Genomic DNA, 27,999 nt, shown 5'->3' on the forward strand with positions numbered 1-27,999 from the left:
AGAGGGAGGGTCTTAATACTTCACAAGTGGGGAGAGAGAAATGTTATTTATAGTCAAATAATGCAGCGCCATGTCAAAGGAAACTAAAGATTCTTCGGCATAATAAGGTTGACAGTAATGAGCTTTTCTTTCTTATTAGCAGTTGTCAGACATGTGGGTATTTATTCTATATAAAGAATGGTTTATTTATGGTTTTCACTTAGTATAGATACAGGCCTAGATACAGGACTTTAATTTGAAGTCAGTAACACATCTGATCATCACCATGGCGGCTTACCCACACTGCCAGTTATGTGTAAGGCTGTGAAGAAGAGTGAGAAACACAAAATCTAAAAATGAAAACACTCCGTCAGTGTTCAGTCCCAAAGGCTAAATAATAATGTGCTGCTTGGTAACACGTAGAGGATGAAAATTCACATTATTTTGCTGGATAAACTTGAGAAATGTCTCTTTTATTTGTCCCTAAATCATTTTTCATACCTTCTCACATTCTTCAGTACCCAACTGGATAAAGACTGATCCACATGAACAAGATCTAGAGTTTGAATATAACACAGAAGCAGGTGAGATCTGCTCAATCACTGTTGGTTTACATCCAGGCAGATGCATATGTTCTTCATTGGTTGGAAATAAATTGGTTGTGTACATGCTGCCCCTTACTCAGTGACCCTTGTCTGTCTCTATGTGAATTGCTTTCATGGCGTGTTAAACGAGCCGTGCTCGTGTTGGTGTTTCCCTCCACAAGGCGGCCGGTCTCTAATCCGCTGTCTGCCAGAGTTATGTCACACACCGGCTATTGTGGATGGTTTGATTGAAGACGCGTGATCTAACTAACTGATTCCCCACGACAGAGGTGCTCTGACACATGGGCGACATCTGAGATGTGTGAATTGGCAGTCGAGTCACATGACTGGCATTAAGCCAATCAAATGTTTTAGATTCAGACCCCTGGGTGCAGCTTTATGGTGAAAAAGGCAATACTGACAGATGGTGTGTGAGAATGATTTTTAGGCGTGTACAGCTAGAAAGGGGTAGATTGGATCACACAATGCTTTTGCTTTATTTGCTAACTGCAGTTTCTCTACAGCTCCTTTAAAGCAATTTCTTATCAAACCCAATTTTACAATTTAGAAATGATGTTCAGATTATGTTTTCAGGACCTCATTAAATCAGCACATCCTGAATGATTTGGTAGTAAGGTGGAATTTATGATGTTAAATGAAGCCTTTAATCTCCAGAGAGCAATTTATAAAGTGGTAACTATTCACTGCCTGACAGTTACTTTCAAATTTAATTCAGGTCACGACTGCGACCATCTGTCCAAACCCTATAATCTGTACATTTTTAACAAATATCTAATTGAACTCAGATTTTAAAAATCTATAAATTTCCTTAAAGGTGCTTGGATATAATTACACAAGAGTGTTTATACTGTGAAAGAAACGTCATCATTTTTATGATTTTTTTCCGATCCTATAAATTTATCCAGTCTAGTCTACAATTATATTTCACAAGTTGATAAAAGTGCAGCATTCAGTAGTATGAAAACCTGAAGCTGTTGTTCAATATTAATGTTGATGATACCAACATTTTCATTTAACAAAAGGAAAAAACTAACTTTTTAGATGAAACTGAAGCAGCTCGACCAGAATTTTGCCCAAATAATACATGTTACAAAATGGCAAAAGTAGGATTTAAACTGTTTGATCATAAGTAAGAAGAATATGAATCTGAGCATTTGATTTCAGTCGCTGACATCTTCCAATAATCACTACTATGGACACATTTTTGTTTGGTATGAAAAAAGTAAAGTTGTTTAATACCCAGCCTTATTCAAACATTGCACCAAGATACATCCGGCTATATTTTGTCCATCTCATTCAGCACTAACTCCAAAGACTGACAGTCAGTTGTTTAATGCTGACAGGAGGTCTCCCCACACACTCAGACCTCTGACATCAAAGTCTCCATCAGCAATGTTCAAAGCATTTAGCTCTTTTTCTACATCCTCCCTCAAAGGGGGACAGGCCTCGAACAAGGCCAGAAAGTGCTCAGTCAGTTTCTGGAAGGACACAGTTCGCTTTGTGCTGGTTTGAACCCATTCACCTTCACTCACGCTGTACTCCATATCAGAGGCCCACTTTTTCAGCACATCACAGTACGCGTCTCTAAATTTCAGGTGTTCTTTGGCCAGGTCTATAAGAAGTGCAGCGGGCAGTGCAGAACACATGAGCTGAAGCACACTGTGTTTTCTATGCAGCCAGTCCAACAGAAAACCCTGTGAAGCAGTTTGTGCAGCCGAGTTCTTCGTTGTCAGCAGAGCTGCAGCGATGACCAGACAGAAATGTTCTGCTGCTCCTTCACATCCCTGGAGGACAGAGTCTAAAAAGTGCTCCGCCCGGCAGGCTTCACCGCCTCGGCTCAGCAGAGCACCAAGCCTCTCCATCAACATCACCCCCTGAACCTCAGCATCAGCACCGACCGCTGACGCACCTGTGAAAGGACTCAGGACTTTACATGCAGATTTGCACTGAATGATGTGGTTGCAGAAGCCGGTGACATCCTGATACTCGCTCTGGTTGGCGCTTGCAGGACTCCAAGTGTCAAACAGTATCTTCATGATGGAGATGGGCAGTTCAGGGTTGTTCAACAGCCCAACGAGCAACAGGTGCTGACACCGGGACAGGTCCGAGAAGGAGACCTCGGTGTATTCAGGGAAGGCAGCTCGCAAACTTTGATTTGTGAGCTGCAGCTGCTTCTCCATAATCCCCCTCATCTCGGGATTACTGTGAAACCTGGAAAAGATGTGTTCGCAGTAGCGGGCCCAGTGAAAAGCTCTGGACAGAGTTTGTTTATCCCACTGCTCCACCACACCGCTGTGCGCCGCCACGGCCAGCAGCTCCGCCGCGCTCGCCAGGTTCTTCAGCACCGCCTCCATGTGGCGCTCTCTGCGTTCAGAGTCCCGCCCCTGAGCACCGCCGGCGGGCACTCACTGTGGAGGAAACACACAACGTTTACCGACACGGTCCTGTAAACGGCACGGAGCTAGTGAGCTACAGGTTAGCTACAGGTTAGCTACAGTCCAACAACTTAAAGTGGACATGAAACGTGCATGTTTTGGCACAGGTAGTGTCAAAACATATTAGAAAAAAAACACACATTGCCAAAAGTATTAAGTTATTTTAAAAAGTTGTTAACGAACTAACACGTAAAACGGGACTTCCGGTGGCACGTTTCAAAACAAAATCATTTTTTAACAAATATGGTTTTAAGTAACACCGGGCGTTACGCACACAGGTGAATACAACACATTTAAAAGGGTATTTAGTGGAAATAAACATAGATACTGTTCTTACTCACTTGTTTTTGACTCTTCGTCCGGATGTCCGTTTGTGCCGCTTTTACCACTGCGCATGCGTTCTTTGGTCAACGTATTTTCCTTCAAAATAAAAGCCTTATTGGCATAAACTGCAGAACTGGGACGAAACTAACTCAGTAAACACACATTTTCTTTTCATTATTATATTCTGGGTAACATACATATTTATGTAATTAATTGTCTATTATGTAGCCTGTAGTCGATACTATTGTAAAAATCCCGTCTAGGATTAGAAAATAAACTTTCATGCATGTATTTCTTACAACAGAGCTATTCATAATTTAGGTATTTTGATTGTGTCTGCTTCACAATCATCGTTATGCATTTATTTTCAACTGCTGTTTTTTTTACGGTGTCATTCAAATTAAGTAATCCAACACACAGGAAACATAACAATAGATTTGACATATGTAGTCTGCAGATAACATAGGCACACATTGGGAAAAAAATAAATCCATTAAATCAGTGTATCAAAGGATTTAATTTTTCAGGCTGACCTGCTGAATTCAGTCCAGAAATATCATATTGAGGCAACACAATGAGGCGAGAGGCGGGAGGCTCTGCCAGCAGGATCAAACTTCCCTCCCATCAGCAGCAGCAGCGTGCTGTGGGTGTACTTGTGCGTGTGCTTGTGTGCAGTCAGATCCCTGTGCAAATGCGCAGTGAGAAAGACCTCCCCAGCCCAGATTGGTTCAGTGCTTTGGAGCCTAACCTGTGGGTCGGTGCACCGCTGTGAAAAGCATGAAAGCTGGGATCCAGCAGCTCACAGGACGAGTGAGAGGAAGGTGCGCACCAACGAGCTGAACCCTCAGGGTGAGCACAGATAAAGAGCTCTTTTTTTTTTGGACTCATGCAAGACATTTTCGCAGCTTTGCTATTGCCAAATGAATGTCAGACTTTTGAGTGTCTTTGTGCATATTCTGTTTTAGACTGGGGGTGTTACTTGTACTTTAAATCCCCTGTCTCGTCTCACCAGCGATATGAGCTTTGCAGAATAATGTCAGCTTATTTAAAAGTTGGGACTCAGTGATATCTCACTTCTTTACTCTTAAAAAGCTGCAAATTCTTGCTTTTGTATTTGTCTAAAATGTAATTCAAAGCATCTTTAATTACACAGAATCTGACATGTTTTCTTCACTTGCAGCTCTGAGTTATTTCATTGGTTTTAATTAGTGGCTGCTCAGCTGGATCTCAGTCATAACTCATCAGGCTTCCTCCCTTGATCCTATTTCCAGAGTAGTGAAATGTCTGTTGTGGCTGTTTTTATTTGTGACAGTTGTAAAGGAGGAGACAGCTTTAAAATCTTAGTACAGTTGTAAATGAAATGTGCTGCTGAGGTTTTTAAGAGGCCAGTGCAACACAGTCCAAAACCCGTTTATTGCACTAAATTCAGACGTAGCACCAGATCTGTATGGTAGGATGAAGTTCTGTCAGGATCTGTCAGGATTTCCTGACATTATTGTTTGTCTAAAATGCAGTTTGTTGATGCTGACAATGTTTAACCTAGGGCTGTCTTTAAATGAAGGCCTGAGGAAGCCTATTAGATTGTGAAATTATTAAGGCAGTGCAGTATCATAGCTCAGGATTTATGATAATCCATGTGGTGCTCTAATAAACACAAGAGTCACTGGAATGTGTGCATATGATATTGTTATCAAGCTTTGTGCTGTAGGCTTTTTGTATTATTGGATGTTATATTATACAGGAGAATATTCTGCTTTTGTTGATATTTTTTGCTGGAGACTTTGTACTTTATTGACAATGTGATACCTGAATACAGCACAGATTCCTAGTACTTATCTGCAGTAAAAAAAACATGCTGAGTTCCCTTGTTTAAATGGACAAATCAGCCTCCAGATTTACTGTTGTAGAGGAGAAAGGCATGAAGTTTGACAAGGATTGGGAGGACAGAGCCACTCTTGTTTTTTTCTAATTGATGTGATTCAGCAGTCGAAATTCCCACCCATATGCCTCGGAGCAATCTGCAGCCAACCACGGCGGGTTATGACGGCTTTACTGAAGTCATGAGGCTTTTCAGACTGGGAAAATGTACATATGGATATCTCTGAACCTTTGGGCTACAAAGTTCATCTTTCTGATTCTAATCCCGGGTCTACTGTCAGATTCTGGAAATATAATAACTAGATGAGGCAGCAAGTTCAGCAGATGGTACATGATACTGTACATAAAGCCTAGTAGAGTGGTGGTGTTGGCTGTGTTTTGGCCTACAGCTGAAGAGGTCAGGCTACAGTGTGGTGAGAGGAAGCAGGTATGTTTAACAACAGCTGGTTGTTTCTTTGGGACTATTTCCTGGGAAAAGAGGGGGAAACCCAGTATAATTTTCATTCATGATTCTGTCAAGAAGAATACAGCTTTTGAACTAAGATTAACGTTCACATCAAGATAAATGTTTAATTCCTCAATGGACTCTGTTGTCCACTGACAGATGTTTATTCATAATGCTTTAGGACAATGCAATTTTAGTGTTTTTAACTTGGAGACTTGTTTTAACATATAAGGTAATCCTACTACAGTTTATCTGAAACATTTAAATTCACAAAATTTGGAGAAACATCTTCGTTTAACAGCGATTATGTTTAATATACAATGTATTAAAAATCATGTCTGAAAAATATTTAAGCTAACATTGTCCTTGTGCTACAAAAGTATTTTTTTATGTTGGCCAGTGACAGATATGTCAAATACCCATGTTGTTATTTGCATAGGACACCAGTGAATGTATGAATGGGTCTTGTATTGTGAGACATGAGAAGTTGTCCCAGTACCCTTGTTCTGCCTGTCAGCCTGCACCACAGTAGACATGGGAATGTAGCACCTGTGTGTAAGTGCTGAGCTCCAGGGTTTAGTGTGTGTACGCAACGAGGAGCTCTTGTCTTCAGGAAGATAAGACAACCTTGGTCGGACATCAAGGTCCTGATGTCCAGTGTTGCACCGCAGTGTGATTTGGTTACAGCCAACTCCAGGGAGACCTTGAAATGTTACATAGCTTTAAAGGTCAGATTCCTCACATTGTGTTACACTCCCTCGGTATTCGGTGGAAATCTTCAGCCATCACAGACTGTGAGCTAATTGTTCATGGCAGTTATGCTTCCTTGTTTGAATAAGCCCTTCTTATAATTTACATATAATATTTGCCTGTATGGGAAATGTAGGATAATCCTCCTTGTGTCCAAGCAGGACGCACAACTATTTATATGTGATAACATGACTGATTGATTCATTATTTCATGCATGTGCTTTGTATTCAACGCACTTTCTGTTTCTTTAATGCAGCCTTAACGTATATTAAAGAATTTAACAATGACAAAGAAACAGAAATGATACAGTAGAACATAAAAATCATATCACCAATCAATGTTGTCAAATCAGTAACAATAGAAATGTTGGGGCACCTTGGCAGATCACCTGGTAGAGCACATACCACAAATCAAAGCTGAGTCCTTACTGCAGTGGTCTGGGTCCAGTCTGGGTCCCCTCTCTCTCCCCTGAATTTCCTGTCTCTCTCTATCGTCACTGACATGAAGGTGAAATGCTAATATATACTATATACACACTGTATATACCGTAAAAGTTCAATATAGCCTTGGCTTTTATTTGCTTCTACCACTGAACTCAACCGTACCGTATTTGGAACAGGCGTCAAGACGGAAGTTTATTTTACACAATACTCTGTAATGATGGAAAACGCTATCAGATTGTTAATTTAAACCAATATGAATATTACATAGAAATAACTTATCAATTAAAAATCATTAATTTGAACATTTGATACTTTGGTGCTCACGGTTCTCATAAAATGAACATGTTTAAACATTTATATTTGTGTAGGCGAAGCAGCCTAACAGCTCAAAACCCTCTCCAGCGGGCGGCCTGGTGGGCTTTTAGAGGTTTTCCACATTTGTCAAATATATATATTTATCAAAATGTGTAGCCACACTGGGCTAGTGAATGTAACCCGCCTTTAACTGGGACCCTGCTTTTAATTGAACAGCATATATATAGAACAATAGAAAAGTTATTGGGTCTCTCAGCTCAAGTACTCCCATCTGGTGCATTATGAAACCGAACACAGTTTTTAAACTCTCTTAAGTCCCTTGATTATAGAGTTGTTACGATACTGATACCAGTATTAGAAATTCCTCTGATACTACACTGATCCAATACCACAAAATTTATTAGCCCTGGAAAGGGGGCTCTGGTACTTCCCAGCAATGTCCCGTTTGCTGCTTTTTGTCTCAAGATAGTGAAGTCATGACCATATTCTAAACCTGAGGCCATACAACAATGAGAGCAATCATATAGGCTTAGCAGTAGCCTATATGCTTCAGATTGGTACTTGGTATCAGCTGATACGCAAAGTTTAGGTATTGTATCAGGAATGAAAAAATAGTATTGGAACATCTTTACATGATTACATGACTATAACAGCCTTTGAAGTAATGTAAGCTTTAAAGCTTTGTGATGACACATCTCTAAGCCTTGAAGTTTGTCTTCTCTATGTCCGCACACTCTTTCTGTCAGAGTGAGTTAATCGCAGCACCCATGCTTGTAAACTGGGAATTTTAACATTGTAATACCCACTGATGAAGTGATACTGGAGTGAATGTGAAAGATTTTCACATTATAGCTCATATAGTGAACACTTAAAGCATACCGTAGCATGTAATTGGAAAAGACTGTGAGAAATGTTTCATTTACTCAATGACTTCACTTTACAGACAGTAAATAGCTGTTGAATATTGATGTCGATTGCAGTCTCTCCACCAGACTGTAATGTAAGGCCTTCTGCAGTGTCGACTGGATTGGATTGATTTAGACTGTGTTATAGACTGTATCATAGATTGCAGTGTAATCTGAAGGAGCTCTTTGTTTGTGTATGCTGTTTGTTGAATAAAAGTGCTACTGTATGAGTCTGGCTCGTTAAAAGTGTCTGTTGTGCAGTGAAGAGGCAGACAGGAACTCTGCTGTCGGGGTCCATGACAACGTCTAATGTCATCAGGTGGACTGAAAACCAAACCAGGATTTGGCCAAAAGGACAAAGACACTCACATCTCTTGTATTCATTTGATAGTCCTTTATTCCTTTTCGAAACATTGGGCCTGAATGTCATCTGTTATTGATGAATATTGTCATAATAGTTACATATCATGAACGTGAAACAAAAAGGGTCTTTATTTTTATGAGTGATTCCTTCTGTTATCATAATATATCATAACCTTTATAACTACCTGGTGGAAGAAAAATACTATTCTGTGGTTTCAGCTTATCAAATATGAGGATTTACTGGTTTCTTCTGTTCTATGTCACCGTTGAATATGTGAATATCTTTGAGTTTTAACTATTGGTTTGTCAAAATAAGACATTTGAAGACACCACTCTGAAAATTATACTGGGAATTTTCTCCACTATTTGTCAGACATTTTGGGCAAGAAAATAAATGGCAGATTAATAGATACTAAAAATAGTTGTTAGTTACTTACATTACTTATTACTTTATTGTGTCCATTTCCATGTTGATAAACAACAGACACATTGGAGGTTTACATTGTGTCACTGTCTGTGTCCTGTCCTCCTCCTCTCCTTCCTCAGGCCGTATAGGGAACCATGTGCAGCTCCCTGAGCCCCAAACAGCCCAGTGGCCCCGGCCTCACAGACATGCAGCAGTATCACCAGTGGCTGGCCAGTCGACATGAAGCCAGCCTGTTGCCCATGAAGGAAGACCTGGCCCTGTGGCTGACTAATATTCTAGGTAAGCACTGGACACATCTGACTGTATTCTGGCAATCCTGCCATCCTCAGTTTTACATTTCTGTTACTGACTACTTTAGTGTATGTTAAATGATCTAGACTCAGTCCAATAAGCAATATATAATTGATTTACGTGGCCAACGTGGGCTACCTCTCATTGAAATGTTTTTAATCTGTTGGTATTAAACAAGTTGTAGAAGAATATATTTCAGTACACATGTTTTAACTAGTTATTTTTCAGATTGTTGCACTGTGGTGACTCAATTTATGGTAAATTATTTATTTCCTACAAATGTTGCTGACTTTCCTAACAAATACAAAGTACTGTTGCTGATTCATTCAAAAGACTGTCCTAGAAATAGCTCGGCTTTGAAAAATGTTCTTATCTTTCACATTAATTGAACTGGTATTGCTGATGTAAACACATCTGCAGGGGACTGGAAACAATCTGAACCTCATTACAAACTATTTTAAAGTCCCTAGAATGTGTGAATGAGTTTCCGTGTTCACACACTCTCCCATAGATTTGCCTTAATTGAATAATGGGCGTCATTAACCGTTCTCAGATAATTCACAGCCAGTGCTGGCAGCAGAGGGATCCTCAGCAGAAGCTTTGTGCAACGCTGCAACAATAAATCACCCTGTGTAGTGTATTTCTTCAGTAGCGCAGTCACAAAACAAATGCATGAAGCACTCAGAGGCTCTGTTTTAAAATGAGTGACTTAAATTTAATTGAGTGTGTATGAAGAAAGTTATGTTTCAGATAAACACATGATAGACTCACTCTGGTTTATTTGAGAATTGAAAAAAACTATATTTGATAACTAAAACAGTTATCAATAACTAAACTAAAACAGTAGTAGTGAGTTAAATACTTCCATATGGTCTTCTATGAATACAATGTCGACACAAAAATCTACTTGTTTCCTCCACCAGAGTAGGTTACAATGTAAGAATTAGGCAATTGATCACTGGATTTACTAAAGGCAAACTGTCTGTTAACCTGTATTTAATCAGCATTTTAAGATTTGTTAAAGTCTGTATAATCTTTGAGAAGAGGGGCAGTCCACTGATGCACCTCAATATTTAAGGTTTTTCTTCTAAATTTGCTTTTGAACTGTGTGAAGCTTCACTTGGTTAAAATACGGTTAACAAGGTTTACCTAATGACTGGGAGTTACCCCATGGGACATCCTGCAGGATGTATACAGTCCAAGAATCATTTCTCAGATCATGTGGAAGCCAATTAAGTTCCTGAAACTGAACCTTGCCTGTATGTAAACAAATAAAAACAACATCAGTATCTTACCTTTTATCTCTGGTGCTCTGTGTGTTTGCACTGGAACCAGCTGAGCTAGAAACCTCTCGTTTGCTGTGGTTAGGGATCAAGGTCTAAACGGACTTCAGAAGCACAAGCATCCACGTGTTTCCAGTACATACACAGTATTTAACCCGTTTGTTGGTTTAAGCCCAATATTCTGTGTGTTCAGCAGTGCTGTAGTCAAGACCACCTTTGTCGAGTCCAAGACCAGGACTAGTCGCGACTGAGTCAAGACTAAGTCCAGATGAGAAAGACACAATCAAGACTGAGACATAATAAGTTTTGGCATCCAGGCATTTGATAGATAGATAGATAGATAGATAGATAGATAGATAGATAGATAGATAGATAGATAGATACTTTATTGATCCCGCAGGACATTTATGCTCAGCAGAGTTTACAGTTTCAGGTGGGAGGAGTGGCGTGGTGTAACGATGAGTCCGCTGATTGAGTAGGAGGCGGATGCTCGGTTAAACTGATGAGTCATATTGTTGTTGTGATGGGAGGCTGGAGGGACTGAGCAATTTATATGACTGAGTGTGTTTGAGTTGAAATGTTTTCTCTGAGAGCCCTCTGGAATATATTTTCCTCATGCAGCGAGGAGCGAGTGAGAGTCTGAGCACAGAAGACGGGAGCTCACTGAGCATTTCTCAAGATTTCAATCTCTCTCTCTTTTCTGGGCTCACTTACAACATTTGGAACTCATTAAACGTCGAAACCCCCAGACCCCTCCTCCTATAAGAAACAGAAAGGGGATTTAAAAAAATCTCTCCGGTTTCTTTCCACAGACACCCCCCTGCCACCACCTCCTATTTCACAATGATCTAACTAAGAAGGAATGGTCCTCTGGAAGTCAGTCAACTGGACACCACATGTTGATCACCAATCTATCTTTGCAACTGTGCAGGATAATGAGGCATTACTGTGCACAATCAGATGCCCCCTTTTCGTGTGACCATGTCTTTGCCAACCCATGGTGTACTACCAGAAAATCCCCCCAGATTCCCCCAAGTCATGCTGTAATATTTGAAAATTTGGCTTCTGCAGAGCTGCATAAAACCGGCAGCACAAGCCAAGCTCAATCAGTCAAGCGCTTTCTGCGAGTCAATAACATTGCACCAGGTTCAGCTTCAACTGGGAATGGACTGGAGATTACATTTTATTTCCTTAGACTGTACATATATTCTAAAATGAGCATTTCTATGTTGAATTTATTGCCGAATTCTCTGCTTTCTTTATGTGTCCCTTGGTCAGGCCTGGAAATCACCGCTGAGAGCTTCATGGATCGCTTAGACAATGGCTTCCTGTTGTGCCAGCTGGCTGAGACACTACAGGAGAAATTCAGGCAAAGTAATGGAGACCTGCCTGCTCTTGGCAATAGCAAGGTACAGAGAAACCTGATGATTACAGTAGTCTGGCATGATAACGGTTACAGTGAAAACACAAATCTGTGTTCCTGGACTAACTTTGAGTTTGAATGATTCGACAGAAGATTGATTCTGAGAGGGGAACCATCATTCAGGCAGTCACTTATTAGATCATTTTGACAGACAATCACTATGGTCGTGACTATTATTAAGTCTCCTGACTACTATCAACAATTCTTCTGCTTGATTAGACAAGAATATGAAATCCAGCACTGGCTGTGTCTGTATTGCCACATAATTGTTCCCTTGACATCATGTTTTTCTGTATATTTTATTGGGACCAGACTACTTAAAGACAACAATGTGACGTTTTATTGATTCTCACTGAGACAGGAAACAACTATAGCCTACCCTAAATTTCCCTCAATAAAATCAATAAAACATAGAGAGTCTCTCCCATCTCTAAAAAGAGTTGATACCATAACCTTTGGAGAGTAATAGAGAAACCGAGAGACACTAGGTAGTATTGTGTTTGATATCCAATCTGCCCGTAGATCTTACATGTTTATTGGTTTTGTCAGCTCAGCAGCAACCATGAATCCCAAGTTTGCAAGGAGGTCCACAATTTCAGAAAGCAGTGCACAAAGGGTGGGATGGGGGGATGGGGCCTGCAGCCTTCAGCAGGGCAAAATAGAAAAAATAAGGCTTGCAAGGACACATTAACTGATGGGGCCCCACATCGCCTGTGAGAATTGGCAGAACTATGTTAAATGTTCATTTCTTGTGAGCCTTGAGTGAGGCTTTAATGAATTTTGTGAGATTAAAGGGTAACCTTGTATGTAATTATCTGTTATTTAACCCAAGCAATCTGTGCAGTCGTATATTTTACTAGGTCAGTGCTCAAAAAAACAAACTGATTGGGGTTCAGATCCTTAGATTGTATCAGCTTCAGAGCCACTGCTACAGGTTTGATGTCTTGAGCGAATTACTGACAAATATATTATTATTTCCACTTGTGCCCAGTCTGTCCATAAAAAAGTCAACAGTAACATTTGGCTCCTTAAGAGTCTCCAGTGCTGAATATGACAAAAGCATTATGTTGCAGACATGAATGCATTTTTTAACACCTACTAACTTACACATTGAGCTGACGTCTGGTGCTCAGTGGGATACATGTTTCCAGCAGAGGGAAACACTGATGATTAGGGCATGTTTCTGTTCAGAGGACAAGAAGCCAAAGACTCTTTTGTTGGCCCTTCAGTGAGAGTTGTTGATGTTTGCACTGAGGCATCACTGTGCTGATGACGGTGGGTCTCCTGATCTCAGTATGAGTGTAGCAGCACAGATGTGAGGAAATACTTGAGGTCAGTGACCGTGGGACGGCAGAGGAGCCACTGAAATAGAGGATCCTATTGATCGCAGAGGCCAACAGAGAGACACAGCCTGAGACAGACAGAGAGAGCTGACCTGTAACTCAGGCTTTAAAATCAAACAAACTTGTATTATGATGTTTTATAGTGAGCATGATTTATTGCTGTTTGTCCACGTTGTAGCTCCTCACAGCGCACATTCAGCGCTCTCAGTTGAATGAGCCATGAGAGATTAATCACCTTCTCCATGCCTGATACACAGTATCATCTTATGTCATTTTAAGTTTATAATTCATGTGAAACAATTGTTGCTTTAGCAGGCTATCATGGCATTACATAAACTGTAGTTGTTTACTGTTTTGTGTTACCACTTTAAAGAAAACTTCCATCTGCTTTGAAGCTTCATTATAAGTTGGTGTGTGGAGTCGGGCTAAGTGATTCCAGCAGAGAGAAACAATAAATGCCTTTGTAGATGCTGTCTTCCCACGTGTTTACATCAATCATTATCAACTGCAGATGAGCGAAGATGATATTTCTTTCTTGTCATATCCCTGCTGTGTGCCAAATTCAATACCACCACCTCATTAATGGAAATGTAAAGCAAAAGTTTAACATTTGGGGAAATATGCTGGTTTGCTTTGTGACGAAGAGTTACATGGAAAGATTGATGCAGTATCACTCCCAAATCTGTAAATGTGAAGCTACAGCCAGCACTCTTAGCTTAGCTTAGCACAAAAACTGGAAAAGATGGAAAAAGCTAGCCTGGCTCTGTCCAAGGACAACAAAGTCTACCTACAACACCTCTGATTAACACATTATATATGGTTTGTTTAATGCAGACAACAACTGAGGTACAAAAACAACCATTGACGATTTTACAGGTGTTTTGACTTCAAGTTACTGCGTCAGGAAAAAAAAACTAAACTTTAGAGGTGCTAGTAGGCTAGCTATTTCCAGTGCTTATGCTAAGCTAAGCTAACTGTATCTTCATGTTGAGCAAACAGATGTGATAGTGGTATAATCTTTTCATGTAACTCTCAGCAAGAAGGCAAATAATTGTACTTCCCAAAATGTCAAACTGTTCCTTTAAATTGTGCATGTACAGCTGTGAAGGTCGAGATGCTGCAGGTCTACATAAATCATAAAGTTTATCGTCTTTCTGAGTGAAAAAAAATTATGGGATTTTCAAGAGAAGTACTTCCTTATCCTTATTATTGGTTCCCATCCCTTTAAGCATAATGTCTTTTATTAGTTTTATACCTTCTGTGCATTTATTAGACATGTAAAGGTGCAGATAATTCAGCAAGCCACCACAGCAATAATAACATGTCACTCTGATTGTTAGATCAAACGGCACTGGCAATGTGGCCGACATTATTTCTCCAGGAATTTAACAACAGAAAGGATCCCAGAAAAAGTCAAAAGGAGAGCCTGGAAAGAAAAGAAAAATACCCACAAAAGCCTGCATATTTCCAGCATGAGCTCATTGCACCTTTCTCATAGCACAGACGCACATATCCTGTATAAAACCACAGCAAGGCGCATAAATCTCCCCAAACAGACCGTGTGGGGGCTGAAACCCTTAAGCATGTCATTTGATCCCAAATCATAGAAGGCCTGGTAAAGTAGCCCTGGTTTTCTAACCCGCCATCTCCTATATTGATCTGTATGGAAAAGGTCCTTGATCCTGAGTTGAAACCAGAGCCTCAGCAGATGGAGAAGAAATCAGTGTAGATAAAGAGTGTGGCTCTATGTTTTGATGGAAATTCAGGGGGTGGGGCTGCATGGACAAGTCACCGTGGTGGACATTTGATTTCTCTTTGTCACACACAAAATAAAGTTTCATGTTCAGTTCAGTGTCTACGTACTATTGGGGATATTCTTAATCTTAGGTTCATTTCTGTGTAGCCTACATGAAGACATCTGCTGACCTCTCTATGTCTCGAGCAGAGTATTCCCTATCGGAGGATACCATGTCGGCAGAGCGCTCCCTCCGGTTCCTTTTTTGCACGGGACAACACAGCCAACTTCCTGGCCTGGTGTCGTAAGGTTGGAGTTGGAGAAACATGTCTGTTTGAGTCAGAGGACTTAGGTGAGTGTACTCTTTTTCTGCCATCTGAATGCTAGAAAACAAGGTGGTCTGTAAACAGGCTTCAGTTTCCCCACAGTGATACAATACAGCCGGGTTTTGGCCGTCAGTGGCACTGCCGGGGCATTGGACTCAGATTTCTCTCTCCTGTGAATGGCGTGATTGTGCAGGTAGAGTATCAGACAGGTTGGACTGCTTCCCTCTCTTTCCCCTCTGAGGCTCAGAGGACTCACATCTCCAGGCTGCTTTGACATCCACACAAAGCTCACAAGGGCAGCAGTCTGCTGGGAGCAGCTTTACCTGACCATGAGGACATGTGCATCTCAAATACTGTGCTCATGCACAAAATGTCTGGCGTAAAACAAAGGGAGCACAGACAGAAGGGTGTGAGTTAGTGAGAAAGTAGGCCAACGCTATGCAAATGTTTTCCTCAGCCCAGAATAGGGACATTTTGCTCTCTTCCTCATTCTCCCTCAGTGTTTTATCTATGTCTCTCTATCTATTGCAAGGATTTTTTGTGTGTTATGTCACTGAAATATGCTTGCAGTTAAGATATGCAAGACTGAAATATTGTCCTTACAATCAGATGTACAGTATGTGACCCTGACAGAGACAGAAATACCTAGAGTATTCGTACATTCCTGTAATTTCTGACTAATGTCTGGTTGACCGTCGCAAAGCAATTTAAACTACGCAAATCATTTCTGAAGGCCTAGTTACAGACACAGTAATCTATCAACACTGCACTATCACATGCAGTGGACTTGTAATTATGTATACATCTTGTGAAAATACTTCAGAAAACAGTAACAGCTGACACCTGTCTTCTTTCTTTCTTTCTTTCTTTCTTTCTTTCTTTCTTTCTTTCTTTCTTCCTTTCTTCCTCTGGATGGACTTATCAGTTCAGCATCAGGTTTGCTATCATGCAGTGGATATTTTGTCTATAATGCATGGTGTGGTGTGTCACATATGTCATACATCTTGCATCCACTCTCGCTGTGTGGTCATAGATTCAGTGAAATGAACACCTCAAGCATATATAGATAAATATATATACATCCCAAGTCTGAAGAAAACTCATTTTCATTTTATTTTGGATGGACAGGATTGAAGAGGAGAGGAACCTTTTAAATGCATGAGCTCATTATATGTCCCTCTTACCATCACACAGTCACTCATCATCACTCATTGCCTTTTTCCAGATACCATACAGTGTCTATATTCTGTGATTACAAAATGCTAAAACTTGATCTCTTCCTGTAGTTCTTCACAAGCAGCCACGAGAAGTGTGTCTCTGTCTTTTGGAGTTGGGAAGGATAGCATCACGGTATGATCTTGGTTTTTCTATTTTCTATTTTCTTGTTTATTTTAGTTAATCTATTACTATTTTTCCCATATATGTCTTTTGGTTGTTATATAAATATTTTCTTAGTTCCACACTTATGGAATTACATTACTCTTTGTCTCTTGGTCCAGATACAACGTGGAGCCTCCTGGCCTGATAAAACTGGAGAAAGAGATTGAACAAGAAGAGAAAGCACCTCTACCACCTCCATCACCTGTATCCCCAGCTCCACCCCTCCCTCCATCTCCCTCCTCATCTCTCACCCCGTCTCCTTCCCCATCTCCGACTCCTACCAAAGTCACTTCCAGCAAGAAAAGCACAGGGAAGCTGTTGGATGACGCTGTAAGTTATAAGTAGCCGGGTTTGCTTCTACTTTTGATATCAGGGGGAAAACATCTACAATATTTTTTATCTTTGTGTGTTACAGGTAAGACACATCGCTGATGACCCCCCCTGCAGATGTCCAAATAAATTCTGTGTAGAGAGACAATCACAGGGTCGATACCGCGTTGGGGAGAAGATGCTTTTCATCCGGGTGAGTTTAGGTTTCGAGCATCTGGTGCTGAAAATGTTTTTATTCTTATAGTTCAATGCAAAAATAGAGTCAAATAAAGTCCTATTTTCTCTATCTGAGTGTTATTATAAGTATATTATTGACATATACGCAGTATTTTATTGTTGAGGGAGCTCCAGGTGTCATATGTGTATATGTTTACTCATCTACCTCCATTTTACAGACCTTCTTGTACTTCAATACATTTCAGAGACTAATATTGTACTCTTTTATTGCACTATATTTATTGGACAGTTACAGTTAGGTACTGTAGTGACCTAACAGATTGATGTTTTACATACAAATCCTGTATCAACATAATCTATCCATTTCATTTATCCAGGAGTATAAACAAAAACAGTTGAAATAAGCTTCACTTTGACCAGCAGCAACATAAAATGTTATATGTATATATATATTATATATATCAATGCATCAGTGGTAATAGTAACACTTTTATCTTTAATACTTTTTACAGACAATAATCTTTCTGTCCTTCAGTTGCACAACATTTTGAATGGAAGACCTAGAATAGAAGGATGCACAAGATGTTGTATGCACAGAGTACACAGAATAAACAATAGTAAAATAATTTATGTATCATGTGTACTAGTCACAGTTACAGTATCTGAGATACACCATTTGAACAGACTTTTACTTGTAATGGAGTATTTTAACATGTGGTATAACAAGACCTTTCCCCCACTGTACTTGATATACGGTATACTGCAAATGTTTATTAAAAAGTACAATATTTCCCTCTGAAATGTTGTGAAGTAAAAGTACAAAGTGGGTAATAATCAAGCCAAGTGCAAGTATAAATAAACTGAACTGCAGGTTAAAAATTAGAAAAAGGTTAATTGTGTTTTCTTACTCTTTGTGTTTTATTGGGTTGATATATTTTACAACATAACACAAGGACAGAGAAAACCTTACATAAACGACACAGGTTCATATTTTTGCTAATTAAATTTCATCCATTTTATTAATTTTCAAATTGATTTGGGGTTTATAAAAATAGGTTCTCACATTGCAGTGCAGACCTCTCTCCATTCACACAGCATATGGTAGTACGTTGATACTTGGGGCTGGCTTTGGGATGAAAGTAATCCATTGTGTCTGGAAAGCCCGCCTTTGCTGTGAGGTCTCATTTACTGGTAATGGTATTCCGACAATGTCCATCTTCAGCCAAACATAATGTGGCTTGCTGGCTGCAAAAGGAAAATAACACCCACACATTTCCATACAATCTGATGACCAAGTTATTACTTGGAAAATATATTACACGGCTATATGACCCAATGCTGGCCATTGCATTAGTTACACCTTATAATCACACTGAATCCATCAGCTCAGGAAATGTTACTTGACTTTCTGTGAGTCGAGGGATAAACGGTAGTGGAGAAAGACAAATGGAGGCTAAACAGATTAGAGAAGTAGCATCGGTCCCCTTGGGATCCTGGTTACTTGGCAACCTACAACCAGGATTCACACCTCTAAGAATGTGATTCATGCCGTCTGTACGTTCAGGATGTGAAGACGTTTAAAAGACAGTTTACTCTTGGGTGTCCTCTGCTGTCAGCACACTATATTGCAACTACTAATGTCAAATCTCAACCAAATCAAATCATCAAGTCATTGTATAGTTTGAATGAATAAAGCTGTTTTTAAATATTAGTGTTGACAGTAAGACTAATTTATTGCTAGAATAACATCAACAGCAAAACAACATACATTTGAATATTTATCAAATCAAATCATCCTTTGATGCCTTTACAGCAACGAGGTTTCAGTCTTCATTGTGTTGCTGAGCAACCAAGGACAAATAGTGAGAAGCTCACAGTGTTGATCCAATGCAGTCTGCTGTACATGTCATCAAGTACAAATTTGCCTCAAAGGGCTTTACAATCTTTACAAGATATATATCTTACAGAATATGACTATGTCTGCTTAGACCCTCAATTTGGATGAGAATCCCCCCCAGAAAAAAACCCTTTAATAGGGAACAAAATCAAGGATGCACTAGATGTTGTATGCACAGAGTAGACAGAATGAACAGTTGTAAAATAACACAAAAATGACATTTGTTATCATGTGTACTCATCACAGTTACAGTATGTAAGATATATAACTTGAACAGGCCAAAGCAAGTTTTAAACCTCAACTACTCTGTCTCTCAGCCAGCACTCTTCACAGTCAATATGCTTTAATTAAAATTCCTCAGATGCTTTTATCCCATAGCAGCTAATTCCAGAGAAAAAGCATGAATACATTAAGGCCAAGTCACTGTCTGTAGGCAGCTGTGGAGCGTCGAGGACAACAGTGGCATGCAGCACCTTGGTAGCACAAATAAGAGTATACTCCACAATTATCTGTATGTGCCTGAGAGACTGACCTTCTCAGCTCCTGGAATAAATGAGGTGGTTGTAGCCTTAACAAGGGGCCAGAGTAACATCACAGTGTTTGTGAGAAGTGCTGGCCAAGCTCAGCCCTCAGGCCTCTGTCCTTCTCTGGGCTGCTGTGGAAGGAATGAGCCCTAAGAAGGGTCTTGTCCCAAAGCAGCGTGATTGAAACCCCTCTGCATCACACAGGTCCATTAAATCCACAGTCACAAAGCCTGAAGGCCTGGCGCTAGTGATTGGAAGCACTGCCCCACCAGTGCCCTCTTGATTGATTCTTCTAAGAAGCTTATAAATGTTGAATGTTATAGTGCTGGAGGGCAGGAAGCCTCATATGTGGCAGACTGAGGTGACAATCTCATGAGGTAGTTTACCCTTTTAACGATTTAGTTTGGTATTTGTCTGAATCATTCTCTACTATTTGTATTTTTATAGCAGTTATAGCGTCTTAACAGTCTTAATAATAACCTGTTTATTTACAGTATCTTCTGAGAAGGGCATTTGGTAAAAAAGCTTGTTTTAGTTTAGGTGTAATGCCATGTTAATGAGGTTGGGGGTAATAAGGCGGACATGTTTTATGTCCACAGTGTCTGGCGAATGCGAGTGTCTGAGCACCCATATCAGAGCCTTTTATTTCTTCTTCTCTTTATTATAATGGCCGATGTTGCCATGGTACCCAACCTTGAGAATGTGCCCTGATGTGGCAGGGGGCATAATTTTGAAGCAAATGTTGCAGATTGAACGATGAAAAAACACTGCATATAATTCCTTATATGTTATCCTTATTGTTAAGCAGATCATATACTGTATTTTTAGTGATGAAATAAAATATTTTTTAGCCATGCTAGTGGCCTGACTCTAGGGATGGCAATGGCAGTCCATATGTCAGTCAGTCGGTCCACCACTTTGGTCCAGACTGAAGTATCTCATCAACTATTTAGATGGACTACCATGACATTTTGTAAAGACTTTCAGGATCCCCCGAGGATGAATCATACTGACTTTGATGAATTTTCCCCTTGCGCCATCAGCAGGTTGACATTTTTCTTTCTTAGTGAAAAGTCTTAGCAATTATTGGATGGATTGCAATTATGTTTGGTACAGACATGCATGGTCCCCGGAGGATGAAACCCTTATGGCTTTGGTGGCCCCTTGACTTTTTTCCTCTAGCGCCACCAGCAGGTAAAAAGGTTAATTTAGCCTGTGAAATATCTCAATGTCTCACAAGATAAATAGATTGGTACAAAACTTTGTACGAACATTCATGGTTCCCTGATGATGTATCCTAAGGACTGTAGAGATGCCCCGACTTTCCTTCAGGTGTCACCTAAGTTAGCAACTATTTGAACTATCATGTAATTTGGTTCAGACGTTCATGCCCTGATAAACTGTAATAACTTTGGTGATTTCCTGCCTTTAATGTTGCGCCATTATCAGGTCAAAATTGCTGTGTCCAATACTTTGGTTTATGCAATTAGCATGCTAATTAGCCAGGGATGGTAAACATTAGCATGCCCCCATTAGCATTTAGCATGTAAACTCTCACAGAGCATGCATGGCTATAGACTCTTGTAGTTCCAGACATCAAACAGTGAGATGAATCAGTCTTTCTGTTCTTGGCCACAGCCTGCTCAACATGGCATTAGGCTGGTAAGAGATGGAGAAAGCTTCCCTCCAGGGACGTCAACTAGTCCGAGGCCCCCAACATCAATCAACAGCCCTGTACATCAAAGCCATGCTTAACCATTCGTTCAACTTCTGCCTGAGAACCAAAGCCTCAATCAGTGAAATGACATTAGTCCTATAGAAGGAAGGGCTCAGCAACAACCATAAAGCTCTTCTTTGACACACTGACATCAGAAGTGACACTATAATCCCATTTCTCTCCGCAGATGCTGCACAACAAGCATGTGATGGTGCGTGTGGGTGGAGGCTGGGAGACCTTTGAGAGCTACCTGCTGAAACACGATCCATGCCGCATGCTCCAAATCTCCCGGGTGGAGGGCAAGACATCTCCCATCAGCGGTAGCAAGTCCCCCAACATCAAGGACCTCACCCCTGACAGCTACCTGGTGGTGGCAGCCCATTACCGCAGCAAAAAGTGAGAACATGAGACTGAAAGGACACGGAGGATGACTTGTTGCCATTCTTTACTGCCTAATGGACGCGGCTATGTAACATACCATTCTTGAACACATTACGGCAACAGACACAACTGCATTCGTGGAAGGCACACTTGTGTATTAGTGATAATTGGTTTTGTTTTCTTTGTCAAAGAGGATTCAGTAAATTAATATTTGTGAAGCCTGGAATCACACTAGTAGGCCCTTAACAACACGTTGTTTTACAAAACTGTTAATAGCTTTGAAAAAAGGTGGCAATCATTACAGTATGATAATAACGAGGGTAGAAGTAAAGCTGTACATTTTCTAATTGTATTTTAAGCGATGCAGTATATCACTTATAGTGGGTAGAATCTAGTTCCAGTTTATAGCACACCTGCTCCTTCAGATAGCCAATCAGGCCTTCAGTACCTGGCTGTATTCGTACGGGCTTAAACAAGAACTTTTTCAGGAGGATCTATTGGCAGAAATGGAATATAATATTCATAGGTATGTTTTTTTCATTAGTGTATAATCACCTGAATAATCACCATATGTTTTTCTTACCTTAAAGTGAGCCTTCTTTATCTACACCGCAGGTTAGCCTTCTGTGTTGAACCGCCAAGTTTCTACAGTAGCCCAGATCGGACAAACCAAAAACTGACTCTAGATAGGACTGTTGGCAATTTCTTTGCGCATTTTGTGGCGACTATAGTTTCTCTCTTTGTATGGGAGGGGAGGTTGAAGCGAGTGAGTTGCAATCTACAACTACACCGCTAGATGCCATTGACATCTACACACTGGTCCTTTAAGTAAGTGGGTAAGGTTTCAGGACATTTAAGAAGCCAATATTCTTCCTGTGTGATGGTAAAAACCAAGTTTTCCTACATTTTCCTCCCCATTTTTAACCATCTGGCTGATACTGTTTTCCTATACTGGGGCTCTTATGGGCACAGCACTTAACTTTGCAATTGAACACAAACTATGAAGAAAAAGTGGAAAAGTTACTGTCCAAAGAAATGTACTTCACCAAATCTTGAAATAATATTCCTGTAAAATCTCTCCTAGAAACCAAACATTGCTCATGAAGTGTTATGGCCTTTTTCTTAATTTTTTTTTATCAGGCTGAGAAAATGAAGCAATGCTTAGATTGTTTACATGTTGAATATTGTATGCAATGCATTTTTATACCGTTATAATTTGTAATAATCATTATTATGATCGCTCCTGTTTTGTATGTCTGTTGTAGGAACATGGACAATCACCTCTACAAGACGTATGTAGTCAAAAACCTTGTTGATTTATGATTGATAATAATACAGTAGATTTACTCATCTGAGGTTCTTCAATGTGTTACTGACCTCTAGAGGGAGTGCAATCATTGAAACTTGATGAATAATCTGTTTCTGTTTAGATTCTTACAATTAATAGAAATAATTCACAACATTATCATTCAACATGTTAATTTTTTAATATTTTTTTCCCTGGAAAAATAATGTGGGTTTGGTATGAGATCACTGGCAATGCTAAGTAACCCACAGGCTTGTATATAAAGTACGCAAGTCCAGTTTCTGTTTTTAGATGTACATTTTCAATAAATTCTCAAAATTTCACAATTTGAAACGTCTTTGTCTGTATATATTTTAATTAGGTACGTTTTCTGACTAAAAGCCCCAAAGGAGTCTGCTTCAGAATTAAACCCTCTGAAAGATAAATGTTCAACAGATGTGTCTACTATACTGCTGGCTTTTTTTTTTTTTTTTACCAACTATATATCTCACCTGCAGTATGTTACATAATGATACCACTGATCATTTTAACCAAATTTAAATCCTATCTTAACTTGACTCATCTTTCTATAAAACTGCAATTCTGCTCAAGAAATCCACACAAAAGTAGCAGAAATGTGATTTATTGTAGCAAATAACATTGGCTGGAGTTCCTGCTCTACAAAATGTTGAGAGCACCGGAAGCATTTAAAGATCAAGTGAAGGCTGTAAGAAATGCACTCAATTAAGCAAGTAAAAGTAAATATTTCACTATATACTGTATACACCTCACTTATTATTTTTCCTCAGTTTCTTCCTGTTTCCATTCTAGTTGACATGAACCACTCCCAACGTAAGAGTGAGAGAAAGCATATGTGCTGTTCACCAGATGTTGACAAACTATGTGCAAATAGATGTCTAAGAAAAGCTTCTGTTTGTCATATGGTAATTCACAAACACGTTTCATATGTTATTTAAATTAAGCAGGCATCACATCCGTGTTTTGCATACATAATAATTCAATTCAACAAACGAAATTGTGCAGAGAAAACAAAATGGGGCTCTATTGAAGGAACAACGGTTAGACCAGTCCGAAGTGCTACAGACCTATCTGTACCTCCTTTTCATTTTTACTGGTTTTAGTGTTGTTGTACATTATTCAGCAGTATAGCGTGGATGCTGTGTACAGGCTGGGTTGTCAAACAAACAGTATATTCTCAACATAATGTCCAAGACATGTTTTTCATCAAAATATCAACACCAAGCAAAGACAAAGTGCTTCAGAAGTTCAGTAAACACCAACAAGTTATGGCGCTGTTTGCACTAGTCTTTGTGTTGCCAACAAACACAGCCCTAAACAAGGTGAAATGAGTGTCAACTCATAACTGGGTGGTTATTACTGTTAACTAATCCTACAATAAGCACACTTAAAATATTCTGTAAACATAAACTTGTGAAATGTATCGTTTAAATAACGGATTTTTGGAGAAGTCATATAAAAAGTAACGTGGCCAATGTGGATTTGCAGTGAATTGATCCTCATGTATGAAAACCAAAAAGCGGAGTAGTGAAAAAGCTTAAGTGTTGAGGACAACTTTGTCTTAATATGACAACAGTCACCAGAGACCTGGACTTTACAACCACATTCTTTAGTGTTGTCTAATGTTAAGACTGCCTAATCCCCATTGTTAAATAAAACTAATACAGTCGGACATGTATTTGCTTGCACATTTCTGTGTCATCCCTGACATGTCCAAAGGTCCACACCGGCTTGTATAACTTGGCAACAAGAGAGCAGGTCCTGCTGTTCGGACTGTGATCACTTCAGATTGTTTTGCATGAAAGCAATTGTAACCGTTTGTCTCATAACATCATAAAATAGGCAAAAAAAGTTAATTAAAAAATGGACAGCAGTTCAAACATCTTTCATGTCACCTTGCAGCAATTATTTATGTTGTTTCAGACTTCAGAGTCAAGACTTTAGGTTTTACCATCGAGATTTTCAGCCCACCTGCCACTAAAAAACAAAGAGAAAAACACAATCAGAACAATCTTTAGTCATTATAAAATAACTGTAGTTGATAAATCAATATAATATCTATCAACATATGAGACTATCTGGAAATTTTGGTTAGTGTTATATTTTGATGTTACCTCTTACTGGGTTTAAGGTTACGAGATTACAGTTTAAGATGACAGCTGAATAATACATTTTTAAAAAATGTATGTAAAACACTAAATGCATCTACCTGTACCCACTATCTGTTTAGCAGGGGTTCCCACAATACAAGTGATCATTTACATGATTTTCTATTTGGAAATATGCTCTTGAAGTCTTCTCACCAACAAATGATATTACCAATAAATATTTCTGCTCAAAATGACTTAAATATTCAATTTGTTAATATCAGTCAGCTATACAAACAACCAAATCTGTACTAGGTATCAATTAAGTATCAAATTTGTCTTGCTTTGGATCTAAAAATGTTTAAACTTATACATGAAAACTCTCAGTCTCAGTCAGAACCAATAGAACAAAGATTAAAACTTTTGACATGTCACTATCTGTACCTGCTTATATTTATTTATTTATGAAGATGAACAAAAAAACTAACCTTCAACCCGCCGCCACCAGACACAGACGTGGTCATCGCCTGTTTCTCAATCTCTTCTTGTTTTTTCCTTTTCCTCTCAACTGCTTCTGGATTTTTAACCCCCCTGTATGTTGTCTGAAAAAGAGAGAAGAATATGCTCAAGCACTAACAGGCAAAAAAGGTTTATCTTGTTTATATGTTAAAAATATGTACAAGCAGTCATAAAAACATGCATGTTTTTCCAACTGCATTTTTAATCAATAATTTTACCACAACCTTTAAAAAAAAAAAAGCACACGGCATCTAGCAAAAGGGCATTCAACTGCCAAAAAAGGCATTTAAGATACAGGATGGAGCAGCGATCTGTAACGTGACTGTGGGTTAGGGCTCAATGCTTTCTTCTGCGGCAGTAAAAGTGTGGATTATCAGGGTGTCAGGACATTTAAAGATGAAAACGGTGACTTGGAGCGGAAATATGTGGTAGTGGAGATATCAGCCAATCCAAAAGATTCACCTGGCCAAGAATAGTTTTCATTCTGGTCAATGTATACTTACCTTGATACAACTTTAGCATGGCTCTTACGGGTGTGCAAGTGGCTTTTCTGTACAATAAAAAAATCACTCAGCACTCTGTCAAGTGCATCTACCTTGAATGGGGTGTATATATTTACCATAATGCAACAAAGTTACCAGATTATTAGGTACATCTAGCTAAACTAATGCAGCAGGGCTGTAACTAACAATCAGCTCACTTGTCCTTCATTTTATTGATTAATTGATTAGTTGTTTGGCCCATAAAAAGGTGAAAATGGTGAAAAATGACATCCACAACCCAGTTTACTCTCATAAAGGACTGAAGAAACTATTCACATTTAAGAAGCTAAAAATCACACACAAGGAACTGATTAATCTATTATAAAAATAGTTGGTGATTAATTTAATAGTAGATCAATGTTAGAAACACCTCAGTACACAATAATACACGAAACAACAAAAATCCCTCATGATGGTAGGATTTATTGCATTAAACAGCCCTACTAGAAGACATTAGTTTTAGTTATAGCACCAAATAATCTAACAACCAAGTGTATTAATACACTATCTTAACAGTGTTTTAACACTTGACACAACAGACAAACAGACCCAAAAAACATATAACGTTATATTGAAATAAATTACCTCTTTTTGTCTCTTCTCGGCGGCCTCAGCTAACTGTCGTCTTCTTGTATCCTGTACAAACAAAAACAAAAACAAACAAACAAACAGAAAACTTGTAAGCTGCAAATGAAAGCAACCTGTCTTCATGAAACAAACTGAGTTGGGCCCTGGAGCATAATCAACATGTCACTGTTTACAGAGGCTCAACACGGTCGACGCCTACTCAACACTACCTTGTAGGGCCTATTGCTGTCCGACACATTGTTGTTAGTCACATTCACGTAGAGCCAAGGTTCAATTCCCATGTCGTACAGGAAAATATAACTCCCACAATATGACTTTACATGGTGATAAAAGTTTCAGTAAATCAACTCACTGGATCCGGAGTGACAACAACGTCGTCCGCTGCTCCACCGAGGCACGGTAAGCACATCCCCATACTTCAGTTGTTGTGCGGGGCAGAAAAAGAAACGTAGAAAATGAGTTATATCTGTGTCTCGGTTGAGCCTAACTAGGCAGCTAAACTATCTCACTAGCTGACAAGCCAGTTTCAAATTGCTGGGCTGATAATTAAGGCAGCAGCAGCAGCAGCAGCAGCAGCAGCAGCAGCAGCAGCTTCTCCTCCCAGCTGATGGCTCGTCTGACATACCGTTACCGTTAGCTAACTGTTAGCATTATAGCTAGCTCAAGCTAACACTACAAGCCTAGTTAACGTTACTTCTCCCAAGCCACCTAGCCGGCACATCAATTAGTTCTCCTCACACCTCTTGTTTAATCGCCTCGGCATTTGGAAAATATCTGTTTGAAACGTCTAAGCCGAATATTTTCCCCTTGAGTTTGTTTTGGTCAGCGTTCAACTGGCTGAGTAATCGACCAGGGTGTGTTCAACACCGCGGAGCTACTGCTAGCATGCTACAAACACAACAGTAACCTAACCGCCGTGTCAAGCAATCAGAAGACTGCGAGGCTGCTGCTGTTCTTCACAGTACCTCAATCGTAAACAGCAGTGGTCTTAACTGTGTGTTAAAATGTATTAGTTGTAGTCAGTGTGTATAGGTTTTGAACATAGCTCAGTGTGTGACTAGAGGTGGGTGGAGACGACACGCTGGTCTCTTCATATCTGGTCCAACAGCAGCACCTTGTGGACAAAACGAAGGTATTAGTCTCCATGGTAACGATAATAAAACACCCATGACTACCAACCACTAACAGTGTTTATAAATATATATATAAATATATATTTATATTTATATATATATATATATATATAACCCTAACCCCACCAA

The 27,999-nt window shown here is 39.5% G+C and overlaps 3 protein-coding genes across 3 annotated transcripts; 1 reads left to right on the top strand and 2 right to left on the bottom strand.

Annotated features, from left to right (window-relative positions):
* Window positions 1–1,785: 1,785 nt before the first annotated feature.
* Window positions 1,786–3,441, bottom strand: fancf (FA complementation group F). Its single transcript, XM_051380724.1, has 2 exons — window positions 3,361–3,441; window positions 1,786–2,992 (listed from the first exon to the last, which is right to left on the bottom strand). Exon 2 carries the CDS (start codon window positions 2,936–2,938, stop codon window positions 1,907–1,909), a length of 1,032 nt encoding a protein of 343 aa, XP_051236684.1. The 5' UTR covers window positions 2,939–2,992; window positions 3,361–3,441; the 3' UTR covers window positions 1,786–1,906.
* Window positions 3,442–3,971: 530 nt separating this feature from the next.
* LOC127352391 (growth arrest-specific protein 2) lies at window positions 3,972–23,316 on the top strand. Its single transcript, XM_051380725.1, has 8 exons — window positions 3,972–4,192; window positions 8,990–9,149; window positions 11,723–11,853; window positions 15,156–15,297; window positions 16,558–16,621; window positions 16,771–16,981; window positions 17,067–17,174; window positions 21,484–23,316. The coding sequence occupies exons 2-8, from the start codon at window positions 9,005–9,007 to the stop codon at window positions 21,694–21,696; spliced, it is 1,014 nt and encodes a 337-aa protein (XP_051236685.1). The 5' UTR covers window positions 3,972–4,192; window positions 8,990–9,004; the 3' UTR covers window positions 21,697–23,316.
* Window positions 23,317–23,589: 273 nt separating this feature from the next.
* svip (small VCP interacting protein) lies at window positions 23,590–27,774 on the bottom strand. Its single transcript, XM_051380737.1, has 4 exons — window positions 27,090–27,774; window positions 26,735–26,785; window positions 25,577–25,690; window positions 23,590–24,978 (listed from the first exon to the last, which is right to left on the bottom strand). The coding sequence occupies exons 1-4, from the start codon at window positions 27,150–27,152 to the stop codon at window positions 24,964–24,966; spliced, it is 243 nt and encodes an 80-aa protein (XP_051236697.1). The 5' UTR covers window positions 27,153–27,774; the 3' UTR covers window positions 23,590–24,963.
* Between the last annotated feature and the right edge of the window lie 225 nt (window positions 27,775–27,999).

The sequence above is a fragment of the Dicentrarchus labrax genome, unplaced genomic scaffold, assembly GCF_905237075.1.
Source record: "Dicentrarchus labrax unplaced genomic scaffold, dlabrax2021, whole genome shotgun sequence".
Lineage (NCBI taxonomy): Eukaryota > Metazoa > Chordata > Actinopteri > Moronidae > Dicentrarchus > Dicentrarchus labrax.